The 13,964-nt window shown below is 37.9% G+C and overlaps 2 protein-coding genes across 2 annotated transcripts in view; both read left to right on the plus strand.

Moving 5' to 3' along the window:
- Positions 1–13,964, plus strand: part of Utrn (utrophin) — a 593,945-nt gene that overhangs the window by 306,517 nt on the left and 273,464 nt on the right.
- LOC116894774 (cytochrome P450 2C13, male-specific-like) overlaps positions 1–13,964 on the plus strand; it is a 59,039-nt gene that overhangs the window by 18,392 nt on the left and 26,683 nt on the right. The window contains 1 exon segment of the mRNA XM_032896429.1: positions 12,389–12,530. Within this exon segment, the coding sequence (XP_032752320.1) occupies positions 12,389–12,530 (142 nt within the window).

Consider the following 13,964-nt stretch of genomic DNA (forward strand, 5'->3'; position numbering starts at 1 on the left):
TTCTTTTCCCTTCTTTTTCTTTTTCTTTTTTTTAGATCCAGTTGATAGATATAATTGCCCACCTAAACATGCAGAGCCATCCATCCCTTAAGAACATTAATAACAACCTGTAAATACACAGAGTGGAATCTTAACATCACCTGCCATGGCTTCTCTCCCTCTCCCTCCCGTCTCTTCTTCTTTCTGTTCTAGTCTCCTCCTCTTCCTTCAAACTTTTCTCCTGACCATCTTTCCTTCTTGTCCAATGACAGGCTTCCTTCTATCTTGTACCTGCCTCACCTCTGACATCATCCCACATTTCACCCTTTTTGTCCAATAAAAAAAGTTTTTCTCAAATATAAGTTGAGCACAACTATTATTATTTTGTAATTAAAAGCATAAAATATAACTAACACCCAGTTCAACACTTTCAGTTAAGCAGTACATTTAGTTATCCATTCCAGCTTAAGAAAGGCTTAATTAAAATCTATGTTATATCTTGGCTAGCTTGTATATTATCTGATAACTTTCCAATAAAATATATATTTCTAGAGTTAGTCTGATAGACTATGAAGCTATAATCAGTCTTCAACCCTGTCAGAAATCTGAGAATGACCAAATATCTATACACATAGGAAGCCTAACATGGCCTCCAGAACTGAGAGGTTGTAGAGACAAATCTCCTCTAGCATAGTCCCCTGTTAGCAACATGTGAGCACAAGTCTTCAGTCTTCTGGCCCAAAATCAACTGACAAACTCTTGAAATGCAGATTTTGAAGGGCTGATCACCATTGGCAGAGCTTATCACTCAGCTATTCTGCATAATTTGTCCTTTTCTGGACAGTATTAGTCTGCAGAAGAAACAGGCAGCTTTGTCCAGTGGCTGCCTAGCCACAAAGTATTGCCTCACCTGGAGGTAGAGATGTTTAAATTCTTCATTAAATCCACCAATGGTTCCCCTTTGTTAGGAGCAGATATGTCTCAACAAAAGATAAATAACTTTAAATCTCAAATTTTGTGGATTCATGATGTTTTTGAAAACCATCTATCTATATAAAGTAATCTGTACTATTGTCTCCATATCCTAAATATTATCTTGAAAATATTCTCACAAACTCAGAGCCATGCATTTGTTATTTGGCTCTTAACTCACAGGTGTAATCAACTCAGAAATTTGTAGTGACATCCATAGACTGACTCTAGACCTTGTACTTTTAAACTTTGTCAAATAAATTTCATACCAAAGCAAAGATAGGATTTTAGCTTAGTTACCAAATGAGATTATGACTGTACAACTCAATCTAGCTGATTCCTCCCTGTTAAATTGCAACCATTTCTAAATTCCTCATAAAAACAACTTTAGAATAACCACTTTCAGCCCTCCAAAAGTCCAGGGAATTGGGGCAATGACTCCTCCATAACTTCTTCAAGCTGTACATGGTCGTTGAGATATCCTTCGGGGTAGGGAGTAGGAAGAATGAAGCAAATGCTGTAGCCAATGTGTCCTGACTGGACCCAGCTGAAAGTCCTTGAGACCAGGAATCCAAGTAGGCACACTCTGTAAAATAAAACTCTCAAGACAAAAGTTTAGAATCAAGATATCTTTTTGTTTGATTCTCCTAAATGACTTTTTTCAAGCGGTCTAACTCTATCAAATCTGATCAGTATGACTCTGTGAGGTTTCCAGAGCCTAATCACACTTTTTAAAAACACAAAGACAAAAATCTTTTCCCAAAATACTGTGTTCCTTAGTCTGTTACCAGATAAGCTTATATCTTGCACTCTTTCCCAGAGTAATAATATAACCATAAAACTCAAAGTCACACCCATTATGAAGATTAAACAATTTTTTTTAAAAAGGAAGTAAGCTAAGCAATGAGCCTGTTAGGCTTTTATACTCTGTGATATCAGGAAATGAACCCAAAATTCCTATGGAGCCCATGTTAAGAGAATCCAAGCTTCCTGTTGTGGTAAATATCAAAAGTAAGCACAAACCCTTGCTAGCCCACATCAAGGAGACATATAGCCTTAAGCAGGATAATTTATAAAACAAACCAAATACCTTCTATTAATTCCAATATCAATAAGCAACATATCAAACCAGGATTTTAGCCCAAAATATATCCATCTGTTAAGTTCTCTACCTGGAGCCACAGATTTTTAATTAGCCTTAATAACTTGTAAATATCACAATACTCTACTTGGAGTCAGTGACTAATTTTTTCCTATCTAAGTTCTGAACCATGGATGAAAATCCCTATGTGATTCAGGTAATCACTGTTCTCTCCTTAAGACAAGCTAAACACCTTCTATCAATTCTAATACCAATAAGCAACTTAAAACTCAGGGCTTTAGCCCAAAATATATGAATCGGTTAAGCTCTCTACCCGGAGCCACAGATTTTTTTATTTAACCTTAATAACTTTTACAATATATGTCTGCATTCACTCCGCCTGGTGTTACAGACATTTATCACAACTTTCTACTTGGAGTTAGTGACTAATTTCTCCTTATCTAAGCTCTGAACCATGGGTGATTTAGGCAATCCCTTTACTCTCTTCTTTCTAAAAAGAAATTTAATCACCTTTTAGTAATTCTTGTCATTAAGAAGTAGCTTGTCTAACTAGGATTTCAAACCAAAATTTCCGTGGAGCCCATGTTAACCAGAATATGAGCATCTAGAAAGACTTTCTAAACAACTTTTTTTAAAAAGCAGCTTTTAATCCTTTTTTTCCCTCCATTATTATTAAACTGGGTATTTCTTATATACATTTCTCTTTTTTTTTTGGTTCTTTTTTTTTGGAGCTGGGGACAGAACCCAGGGCCTTGCGCTTCCTAGGCAAGCGCTCTACCACTGAGCTAAATCCCCAACCCCGAAATGTGTAGCCCAGGCTGGCCTCGAACTCGCGATCCTCCTGCCTCTGCCTCCATCAGCAAATCCTACCGGCGTACGCCACCACAACCGGCTATACATTTCAATTGTTAGTCCCTTTCATGGTTTCCAGGCCAACATGCCCCTAAACCCTACTCCTACACTTCTATATGGGTGCTCCCCTCCCTATCCTCCCCCCATTACTGCCCTCCCCTCAAAAATCACGTTCAGTGGTGGTTCAGTCTTGGCAGGACCAAGGGCTTCCCCTTCCACTGGCGCTCTTACTAGGCTATTCATTGCTACCTATGCAGTTGGAGCCCAGGGTCAGTCCATGTATAGTCTTTGGGTACTGGCTTAGTCCCTGGAAGCTCTGGTTGGTTGGTATCATTGTTCATATGGGGTCTCAAGCCACTTCAAGTTCTTTCAAGTCTTCTCTCTGAATCCTTCAACGGCGGTCCCATTCTCAGGTCAGTGGTTTGCTGCTGACATTCACCAATGTATTTGCGGTATTCTGGCTGTGTCTCTCAGGACAGATCTACATACAGTTCCTGTCAGTCTGCACTTCTTTGCTTCATCCATCTTATCTAGTTTGGTGGCTGTATATGTATGGGTCACATGTGGGCAGGCTCTGAATTGGCGTTCCTTCAGCCTCTGTTCTAAACTTTGCCTCCTGATTCCATCCCAAGGGTATTCTTGCTCTCTTTTTAAAGTAGGAGTGAAACATTCACACTATGGTCATCTTTCTTGAGTTTCATGTGTTTTGTGCATTTAGGGTAATTCGAGCATTTGGGCTAATATCCACTTATCAATAAGTGCATATTATGTGTGTTTTTCTGTGATTGGGTTACCTCACTCAGGATGATATCTTCCAGTTCCATCCACTTGCCTATGAATTTCATAAAGACATTGTTTTTGATAGCTGAGTAGTATTTCATTGTGTAGATGTATCATATTTTCTGTATCCATTCCTCTGTTGAAGGGCATCTGGGTTCTTTCCAGCTTCTGGCTACTATAAATAAGGTTGCTATGAACACAGTGGAGCATGTTTCTTTTTTGTATATTCAGGCATATTGGGTCTATGCCCAAGAGAGGTATAGCTGGATTGTCAGGTTGTTCAATGTCCAATTTTCTGAGGAACCTCCAGACTGATTTCCAGAATGTTTGTACCAGTCTGCAATCCCACCAACAAGGGAGGAGTGTTCCTCTTTCTCCACATCCTCGACAGCATCTGCTATTGTCTGAGTTTTTGATCTTAGCCATTATTCTGACTGGTGTGAGGTGGAATCACAGGGTTGTTTTGATTTGCATTTCCCTTACTACTAAAGATATTGAACATTTCTTTAGGTGTTTCTCAGCCATTCGGCATTCCTCAGCTGTGAATTCTTTGTTTAGCTCTGAACCCCATTTTTTAAAAGGGTTATTTGTCTCCCCTGCAGTCTAACTTCTTGAGTTCTTTGTATATTTTGGATATAAGGCCTCTATCTGTTGTAGGATTGGTAAAGATCTTTTCCCAATCTGTTGGTTGCCGTTTGTCCTAACCACAGTGTCCTTTGCCTTACAGAAGCTTTTGCAGTTTTGAGATCCCATTTGCTTCGATTCTTGATCTTAGAGCATAAGCCATTGGTGTTTTGTTCAGGAAATTTTTCCAGTGCCCATGTGTTCCAGATGCTTCCTAGTTTTTCTTCTATTAGTTTGAGTGTATCTGGTTTGATGTGGAGGTTCTTGATCCACTTGGACTTAAGCTTTGTACAGGGTGATAAGCGTGGATCTATATGCATTCTTCTACATACTGACCTTCAGTTGAACCAGCACCATTTGCTGAAAATGCTATCTTTTTTCCATTGGATGGTTTTGGCTCCTTTGTCAAAAATCAAGTGCCCATAGGTGTGTGGGTTCATTTCTGGGACTCCAATTCTATTCCACTTGTCTATCTGTCTGTCTCTGTACCAATACCATGCAGTTTTTATCACTATTGCTCTGTAATACTGCTTGAGTTCAGGGAGAGTGATTCCCCCAGAAGTCCTTATATTGTTGAGGATGGTTTTAGCTATCCTGGGTTTTTTGTTATTCCAGTTGAATTTGCAAATTGTTCTGTTTAACTCTCTGAAGAATTGGAATTGGTATTTTGATGGGGATTGCATTGAATCTATAGATCATTTTTGGTAAAATGTCAATTTTTACTATATTAATCCTGCCAATCCATGATCATGGGAGATCTTTCCATCTTCTGAGGTCTTCTTCAATTTCTTTCTTCAGATTCTTGAAGTTCTTATCATATAGATCTTTTACTTGCTGGGTTAAATCACACCGAGGTATTTTATATTATTTGGGTCTATTATGAAGGGTGTTGTTTCCTAATTTCTTTCTCAGCTTGTTTCTCTTTTGTGTAGAGGAAGGCTACTGATTTATTTGAGTTAATTTTATACCCAGCCACTTTGCTGAAGGTGCTTATCAGATTTAGTAGTTCTCTGGTGGAACTTTAGGGATCGCTTAAATATACTATCATATCATCTGCAAATCATGATATTTTGATTTTTTCTTTCCAATCTCTATCCCCTTCATCTCCTTTTTTGTCTGATTGCCCTGGCTAGAATTTCAAGAACTATATTGTGTAAGTAGGGAGAGAGTGGGCAGCCTTATCTCATCCCTGATTTTAGTAGGATTGCTTCAAGTTTCTCTCCATTTAGTTTAATGTTAGCAACTGGTTTGCTGTATATTGCTTTTACTATGTTAAGTTGTGGGCCTTGAATTCCTATTCTTTCCAGGACTTTTATCATGAATGAGTGTTGAATTTTGTCAAATGCTTTCTCAGCATCTAATGAAATGATCATGTGGTTTTGTTCTTTCAGTTTGTTTATATAATGGATTACGTTGATGGTTTTGTGTATATTAAACCATCCCTGCATTCCTGGGATGAAGCCTACTTGATTATGGTTGATGATTGTTTTGATGTGGTCTTGGATTCGGTTTGTCAGAATTTTATTGAGTATTTTGCATCGATATTCATAAGGGAATTTGGTCTGAAGTTCTCTTTGTTGGGCCTTTTGAGGTTTAGGTATAGGAGTAATTGTGGCTTCATAGAAGGAATTTGGTAGCGCTCCATCTGTTTCAATTTTGTGGAATAGTTTGGATAGTATTGGTATGAGGTCTTCTATGAAGGTGTGATAGAATTCTGCACTGAACCCGCCTGGAACCTGGCTCATTTTGGTTGGGAGACCTTTAATGACTGCTTCTATTTCTTTAGGAGTTATGGGGTTGTTTAAATGGTTGATCTGTTCCTGGTTTAACTTCGGTACCTGGTATCTGTCTAGAAAATTGACTATTTCCTGCACATTTTCTAGTATTTTTGAATATAGGCTTTTGTAGTAGCATCTGATGATTTTTTGAATTTCCTCTGATTCTGTAGTTATGTCTCCCTTTTCCTGTCTGATTTATTTTAATTTGGATAGACTCTCTGTGTCCTCTCATTAGTCTGGGTAAGGGTTTATCTATCTTGTTGATTTTCTCAAAGAACCATCTTTTGGTTCTGTTGATTCTTTGTATGTTCCTTTTTGGTTCTACTTGGTTGATTTCAGCTCTGAATTTGATTATTTTCTGCCTTCTACTCATCCTGGGTGTATTTGCTTCTTCTTGTTCTAGAGCTTTTAGGTGTGCTGTCAAGTTGCTTTTATATGCTCTCTACTGTTTCTTTCTGCAGACACTCAGAGTTTTGAGTTTTCCTCTTAGCACAGCTTTCATTGTGTCCCATAAGTTTAGGTATGTTGTACCTTCATTTTCACTAAATTCTAAGAAGTCTTTAATTTCTTTCTTTATTTCTTCCTTGACAAGGTTATCATTGATTAGAGCATTGTTCAACCTCCATGTATATGTGGGCATTCTTCCCTTATGGTTATTGAAGACCAGCTTTTGCCCATGTTAGTCTGAAGGGACACGTGGGATTATTTCTGTCTTTTTGTCTCTGTTGAGGCCCGTTTTATGACCAATTATATGATCAGTTTTGGAGAAAGTACCATGAGGTGGTGAGAAGAAGGTATGTCCTTTAGTTTTAGGATAGAATGTTCTATAAAAATGTTAAGTCCATTTGGTTCATGACTTCTCTTAGTCTGTCTATGTCTCTGTTTAATTCCTTTTTCCATTATCTGTCCATTGATGAGAGTGGGGTGTTGAAATCTACTACTATTATCGCGTGAGGTGCAATGTATGCTTTGAGCTTTAGTAAGCTTTCTTTTATGTATGTAGTTTCCCTTGTATTTGGAGCATAGATATTTAGGATTGAGAGTTCATCTTGGTGGATTTTTCCTTTAATGAATATGAAGTGTTCTTCCTTATCTGTTTTAATGACTTTTAGTTGAAAATCGATTTTATTCGATATTAGAATGGCTACTGAAGCTTGCTTCTTCAGACCAATTGCTTGTAAAGTTGTTTTCCATTCTTTTACTCTGAGGTAGTGTCTGTCTTTTTCTCTGAGGTTTGTTTCCTGTAGGCAGCAGAAAGCAGGGTCCTCATTTAGTATCCAGTTTGTTAATCTATGTCTTTTTATTGGAGAGTTGAGACCATTGATGTTGAAAGACATTAAGGAACAGTGATTATTGCTTCCTGTTATATTCATATTTCTATGTAAGATTATGTTTGTGTGCTTTTCTTCTCTTTGTTTTGTTGCCAAGACAATTAGTTTCTTGCTTTTTCTAAGATGTAGCTTGCTTCCTTATGTTGAGCTTTACCATTTTTTATCCTTTGTAGCGCTGGATTTATAGACAGATATTGTGTAAATTTGGTTTTGTCATGGAATATCTTGGTTTTTCCATCTATGTTAACTGAGAGTTTTGCAGGATACAGTAACCTGGACTGGCTTTTGTGTTCTCTTAGGGTCTGTATGACATCTGTCCAGGATCTTCTGGCTTTCATATTCTCTGGTGAGAAGTCTGGTGTGATTCTGATAGGTCTGCCTTTATATGTTACTTGACCTTTTTCCCTTACCGCTTTCAATATTCTTTCTTTGTTTTGTGCCTTTGGTGTTTTGACTATTATGTGATGGGAGGATTTTCTTTTTTCCTCCAGTGTATTTGGAGTTCTGTAGGCTTCTTGTATGCTTATGGGCATCTCTTTCTTTAGGTTATGGAAGTTTTCTTCTATGATTTTGTTGAAGAGATTTACTGGTCCTTTGAGCTGGGATTCTCCACTCTTTTCTATACCTATTATCCTTAGGTTTGATCTTCTCATTGAGTTCTGGATTTCCTGTATGTTTTGGACCAGTAGCTTTTTCAGTTTTACAGTTTCGTAGACAGTTGTGTCGATGATTTCTATGGAATCTTCTGCTCCTGGGATTCTCTCATCTCTCTCTTGTATTCTGTTTTTGATGCTTGTATCTACAGCTTCTTGTCTCTTCCTTTTGTTTTCTATATCCAGGGTGTTTTCCCTGTGTCCTTTCTTTATTGCTTCTATTTCCATTTTTAATTCCTTCACCTGTTTGATTCTGTTTTTCTGTAATTCTTTCAGGGATTTTTGTGATTCCTCTCTATAGGCTTCTGCTTGTTTATTTATGCTTTCCTGCATTCTTCTAAGTGAGTTCTTCATGTCTTTTTTCAAATCCTCCATCATTATGATCAAATGTGATTTTAAATCTAGATCTTGCTTTTCTGGTGTGTTTGGACATTCAGTGTTTGCTTTGGTGGGAGAATTGGGCTCCGATGATGCCATGTAGTCTTAGTTTCTGTTGCTTTGATTCCTGTGCTTTCCTCTTGCCATCAGGTTGTCTCTAGTGTTACCTTGTTCTGCTATTTCTGACAGTGGCTAGACCTTCCTATAAGTCTGTGTGTCAGGAGTGCTGTAGACCTCTTTTTTTGGTTTCTTTCAGCCAGTTATGGGAACAGAGTGTTCTGCTTTTGTGCGTGTAGCCTTTCTTGCCTTCTGGTCTTCAGCTGTTCCTGTGGGACTATGCCCTGAGTCCACCAGGCTGGTTGCTTGGAGCAGAAAAGTTGGTCTTACATGTGGTCCCACGGCTGAAGTGGCTCCTGGGGAGCTGCTTTTGAGCTCTCCGTGCATGTGGCAACCAGGTGGGCCTGTACCACCTTTTCCCGGAGCCACCGTGTACTGGGGTCCCAGATGGTGTTAGGTGTTATCCTCTGAAGTCAGAAATGTGGGTAGAGTGTAGTCTCTTCTGGCTTCCCAGTCATGTCTGCTCCTCTCAAATTTTAGCTCTCCCTCCCATGTGATTTGTTTGTAGAGAATTGTTGATTGATCCCTTCAGGTCTGGGTGGTGTCTCTTCTTTGAGGCTTAATAAGGTTTCTGTTATGAATTTACATGCCTTTTCATTTGGAGCATAGATATTTGAATTGAGAGAAAAAAAGGACACATGTACTTTCTCCCTACTTATTCAATATATTACTCGAAATCCTAGTCAGAACAATCAATCAATGAAAGTAGGTCAAAGAGTACAAATTGGAAAGGAAGAAGTCAAAATATCACTATTTGCAGATGATGCGATAGTATACATAAGGGACCCCAAAAGTTTCATCAGAGATCTCCTAACCTTGATAAACAACTTCAGGAAAGTGGCTAAATATAAAAACAGATCATCACCCTTCCTCTATTCAAAGGATAAACAGGCTGAGAAAGAAATTAGGGAAATGACAACTTTCACAATGGTTACAAATAACATAAAATACTTCAGTGTGACTCTAACCAAGCAAGTGAAAGAACTGCATGACAAGAACTTCAAGTCTTTGTGGATAGAAATTGAAGAAGATCTCAGAAGATGGAAAGACCTCCCATATTCATGGATTGGCAGGTTTAATATAGTAAAAATGGCCATTTTTCCTAAAGGAGTTTACAGACTCAAAGCAATCCCCACCAAAATTCCAAATCAATTTTTCATAGACTTAGAAAGAGCAATTTGCAAATTCATTTGGAAGAACAAAAAAACCCAGGATAGCAAAATCTATCTTCAACAATAAAAGAAATTCTGCAGTAATCACCATCCCTGAACTCAAGCAGTATTACAGAGCAATAGTGATAAAAAACTGCATGGTATTGGTATAGAGATAGGTAGATAGATCAGTGGAATAGAATTGAAGATCCAGAAATAAACCCACACGCCTATGGTCATTTGATCTTTGACAAAGGGACTAAAACCATCCAGTGGAAAAAAGATAGCATTTTCAACAAATGGTGCTGGTTCAACTGGAGGTCAGCACATAGAAGAATTCAAATTGATCCATTCTTATTGCCCATACAAAGTTTAAGTCCAAGTGGATCAAGGACCTCCACATCAAACCAGATACACTCAAACAAATAGAGGAAAAAGTGGGGAAGGTCCTCGAACACATGGGCACTGGGGAAAATTTCCTGAACAAAACACCAATGACTTATGCCCTGAGATCAAGAATGGACACGAGGGACCTCATAAAATTGCAAAGCCTCTGTAAGGCAAAGTGCACCATCATTAGGACAAAATGGCAACCAACAGATTGGGAAAAGATCTTTACCTATCCTACATTTGATAGAGGGCTAATATCCAAAATATACAGAGAAGTTACACTCTAGAGAGCCAAATAGCCCTATTAAAATAGGGTACAGAGCTAAACTAAGAATTTTCAGCTGAGGAATATCATATAGTTGAGAAGTACCTATAGAAATGTTCAACATTTAGCCACCAGGGAAATGCAAATCGAAACAACCCTGAGATTCCTCCTCACACCAGTCAGAACAGCTAAGAACAAAAACTCAGGTGACAACAGATGCTGGTGAGGATGTGGAGAAAGAGGAACATTCTTCCATTTTTGGTGGGATAGCAATGTTGTACCATGACTCTGGAAATCAGTCTGCAGATTTCTTAGAAAATTGGGCATTGTATTACCTAAAGACCCTGTTATATCACTCCTGGGCATATACCCAAATGATGCTCTAACATACAACAAGGACATATGCTCTACTATGTTCCTAGCAGCCTATTTATAGTAGCCAGAAGCTGGAAAGAACCCAGATGCCCTTCAACAGAGGAATGGATACAGAAAATGTGGTGTATCTACCCAATGTTGTACTACTCAACTATCAAAACAATAACTTCATGAAATTCATAAGCAAATTGGTGGAACTAGGAAATATCATCCTGAGTGGGGTAACCCAATCAGAAAGACATACACAGTATGCACTCATTGATAAGTGGATATTAGCTCAAACACTAGAATTACCCAAGATGCAATCCACAGACCACATGAAGCTCAAAAAGGATGACCAAAATGTGGATGCTTCACTCCTTCTTAAAGGGGGCAACACAAATATCCATAGGAGGGTATGTGGAGGTAAAGTTTAGAGCAGAGACTGAAGGAATGGACATTCAGAGTCTGCCCCACATGTGGCACACACACACACACACACACACACACACACACATACACACCCCAAAACTAGATAAGATTGATGAAACTAAGAAGTACATGCTGACAGGAACCAGATATAAATCTCTCCTGAGAGATAAAACAAACCATATCAAATACAGAGGTGAATGGTAAGAGAAAAACCTCTGAACTGAGAGCAGGATCCCTAGTGGAGGAATTACAGAAAGGATTGAAAGAGCTGTAGGGGCTTTAAACCTTATAAGAACAACAATGCCACCCAATCAGAGCTTCCAGAAACTAAACCACTATGCAAAGACTTGATATGAACTGGCCCATGGCTCCAACCGCAGATGTAGCACAGGATGACTTTGCTGGCCACCAGTGGAAGTAGAAGCCCTTGATCCTGCCATGGTTGGACCCACAGTGCAGGGGAATGTCGTGGGGAAGGTGGTGGTAAGGGGAGATGGATGGGGGAACCTTTATGGGGGAGCTGGAGGGAGAGTTGGAGGGGATAGAGGGTTTATGGACAGGAAAATGGGAAAGGGAATAACATTTGAAATGTAAATGTAAATAATAAAAAAATAAATTATGCTTCCTAACAAATAAGGGGAAGTCTAGCTTTAGATACCTTAAATTATAAAGGATTAATGGAACTCAGGTACAAAGAAACTCATTGTAACCTGTGTTGATATAGTGAAGAAGATGTAAAGCAATAGAGTCAACTGGCTTTCAATATTTTTTCCATGTTAAGTGTGTAGGCTTTCTTTAAATAGATGCATGTCCTGTGCCCAAATAAAATCTAAATCTTTCCTTACATTTGTTTTTATTTGAGAAATCAAATATTTTCATTCTGAGAAATAGACAACAAAATAGCTTCTCTTCATATTTTCTGTATACTTATTATGTAATGTAAATACAGAGAGAGAGAGAGAGAGAGAGAGAGAGAGAGAGAGAGAGAGAGGGAGAGAGAGAGAACATAAACTTGGGAATGCAGTTTTGACAAACAGGAGAAATAAGTGTAGAAAATGAAGTTTAGACCATTTATATCACAGTTTCTAAAATGCTATAATAGTTTGACACTGATGAACATTCTAGATTCTGTGTAATCAACAATATAGATTTGTCCAATCTTGTCTATTCAATTGTAGTTGATTGTTCAAGAACAATATTTATCACAAAATTGTACCAATCCATTCTTAGGAAAATGCCAATCAGTGGATGAACTATACACTTGAACACCTGGCAATCATGGTGACTGATTTGTTTTTTGCTGGAATAGAGACAGTAAGCTCAACAATGAGATTTGCTCTCCTGCTCTTGATGAAGTACCCACACGTCACAGGTGAGCATATAGGTGCTGAAGCACAGCATACCTGGAAGATGCTGGGAAGATGCAGCTTGTATCCTCCAGGTTGTTATTCAAAATGTCAGTATTTACCTTTCTGTTCCATTGGTTCAATAAGAATGAGGACTGAATAAAGTTAAGAGACCTTAGCTGTTGAAAAAGCCATCAAGGCTAGTCCTTTGTCTGAGTTCTCTAGTAGATGGTCTGTGGTAAGCACCTTGAGCAAATGCTGGGCCATGATTGCATGTTTTCTTCACCTAAATCAGGCCTTCTGAGCAGATGAATTCTTGCAGTTGCTTACTTCATTTTGATAAATATAATTCTTGTGTAGAAAAAAGAAAACTCAGATCATTAAAGTATAGAATAAAGTCCAGTATTTAATGTGTTTTATTGGAAAATATTTTACTCTGTGAGGCATTTTAAATTGTTTGGTTCATTATAGTTGTATTGCTCTTGATGTCAAGGTTATGATGTCAAAGTTATAGAATACTTTATTATGGCCAATAAAAATTATCATCAATAATATTTTCCCAAAAATATGAAAAAGTTTCATTTTACAAATAACATTATTGTAAATTTAAGTAGAGCCAGTAGTTCGACATTAAACATACCTTCAACTGTCTGTCAATATCTGCAGAAATAGCATAATTATGAGACAGAATTAATTCATTTAGGCTAGCAAATGAAGACAACAGTAGAGAACAGAATCCTTCATAATATAACTAAAATACATTAGTAGTGAAGAGTGGGTGGGGTGAAGATCCTGGAAAGTGATAGGTTAACATACTCTTGAAGAATTGCCATAGAATAAGAAAAGCATACTGTGCCTCTCCAGTGTCCCTAAGGGCCCTTCTTTGTATTGAACATTTTTAAGTAGAAAACCAGGTTGGGAAACGGAAGCTACTCAGCCCACTTTTACCTTAATTATTTTATCCTTCACGTGAGAGTTTCCAACACATAAACAGAATTACTTTAAAAAATAAACAGAAATCCATATTTAAAAGAACATTGAATGTTTGACAGGGAAAGAATAACGTAGAGGCTGAAAGTGGAAAACTGGCAATGTTAAATAGAATCTCAAAATTCTTTTCTCCATTCTCTCATGAATATCAAAATCTGGGTCTACCACCCACGTTCAATGCACTCTAAACATCTCTGTGTTTTGCATAGACTTTTTTCTCCACATATCCATCAGAAATAATGTAAAGACCAGAAAGTAAAAAATGGAATGAATGAACAAAGATGTTCAAGTTTATCCCCAACCACACTTAAAATATCGACAACACAACAGAATTCTCAAGAGTGGGTGGTGATTGTCTTCTGCATTGAAAAAGCAAAAATGTAAAGATAGATCTTCAACAGTAAATTTTGTTCCCTATTTTGCTTTCTTTATGAATCCTTGGAGGAGATTTTTTACCCAATTGACTAGTG

This window comes from Rattus rattus, chromosome 2, assembly GCF_011064425.1.
Source record: "Rattus rattus isolate New Zealand chromosome 2, Rrattus_CSIRO_v1, whole genome shotgun sequence".
NCBI lineage: Eukaryota > Metazoa > Chordata > Mammalia > Rodentia > Muridae > Rattus > Rattus rattus.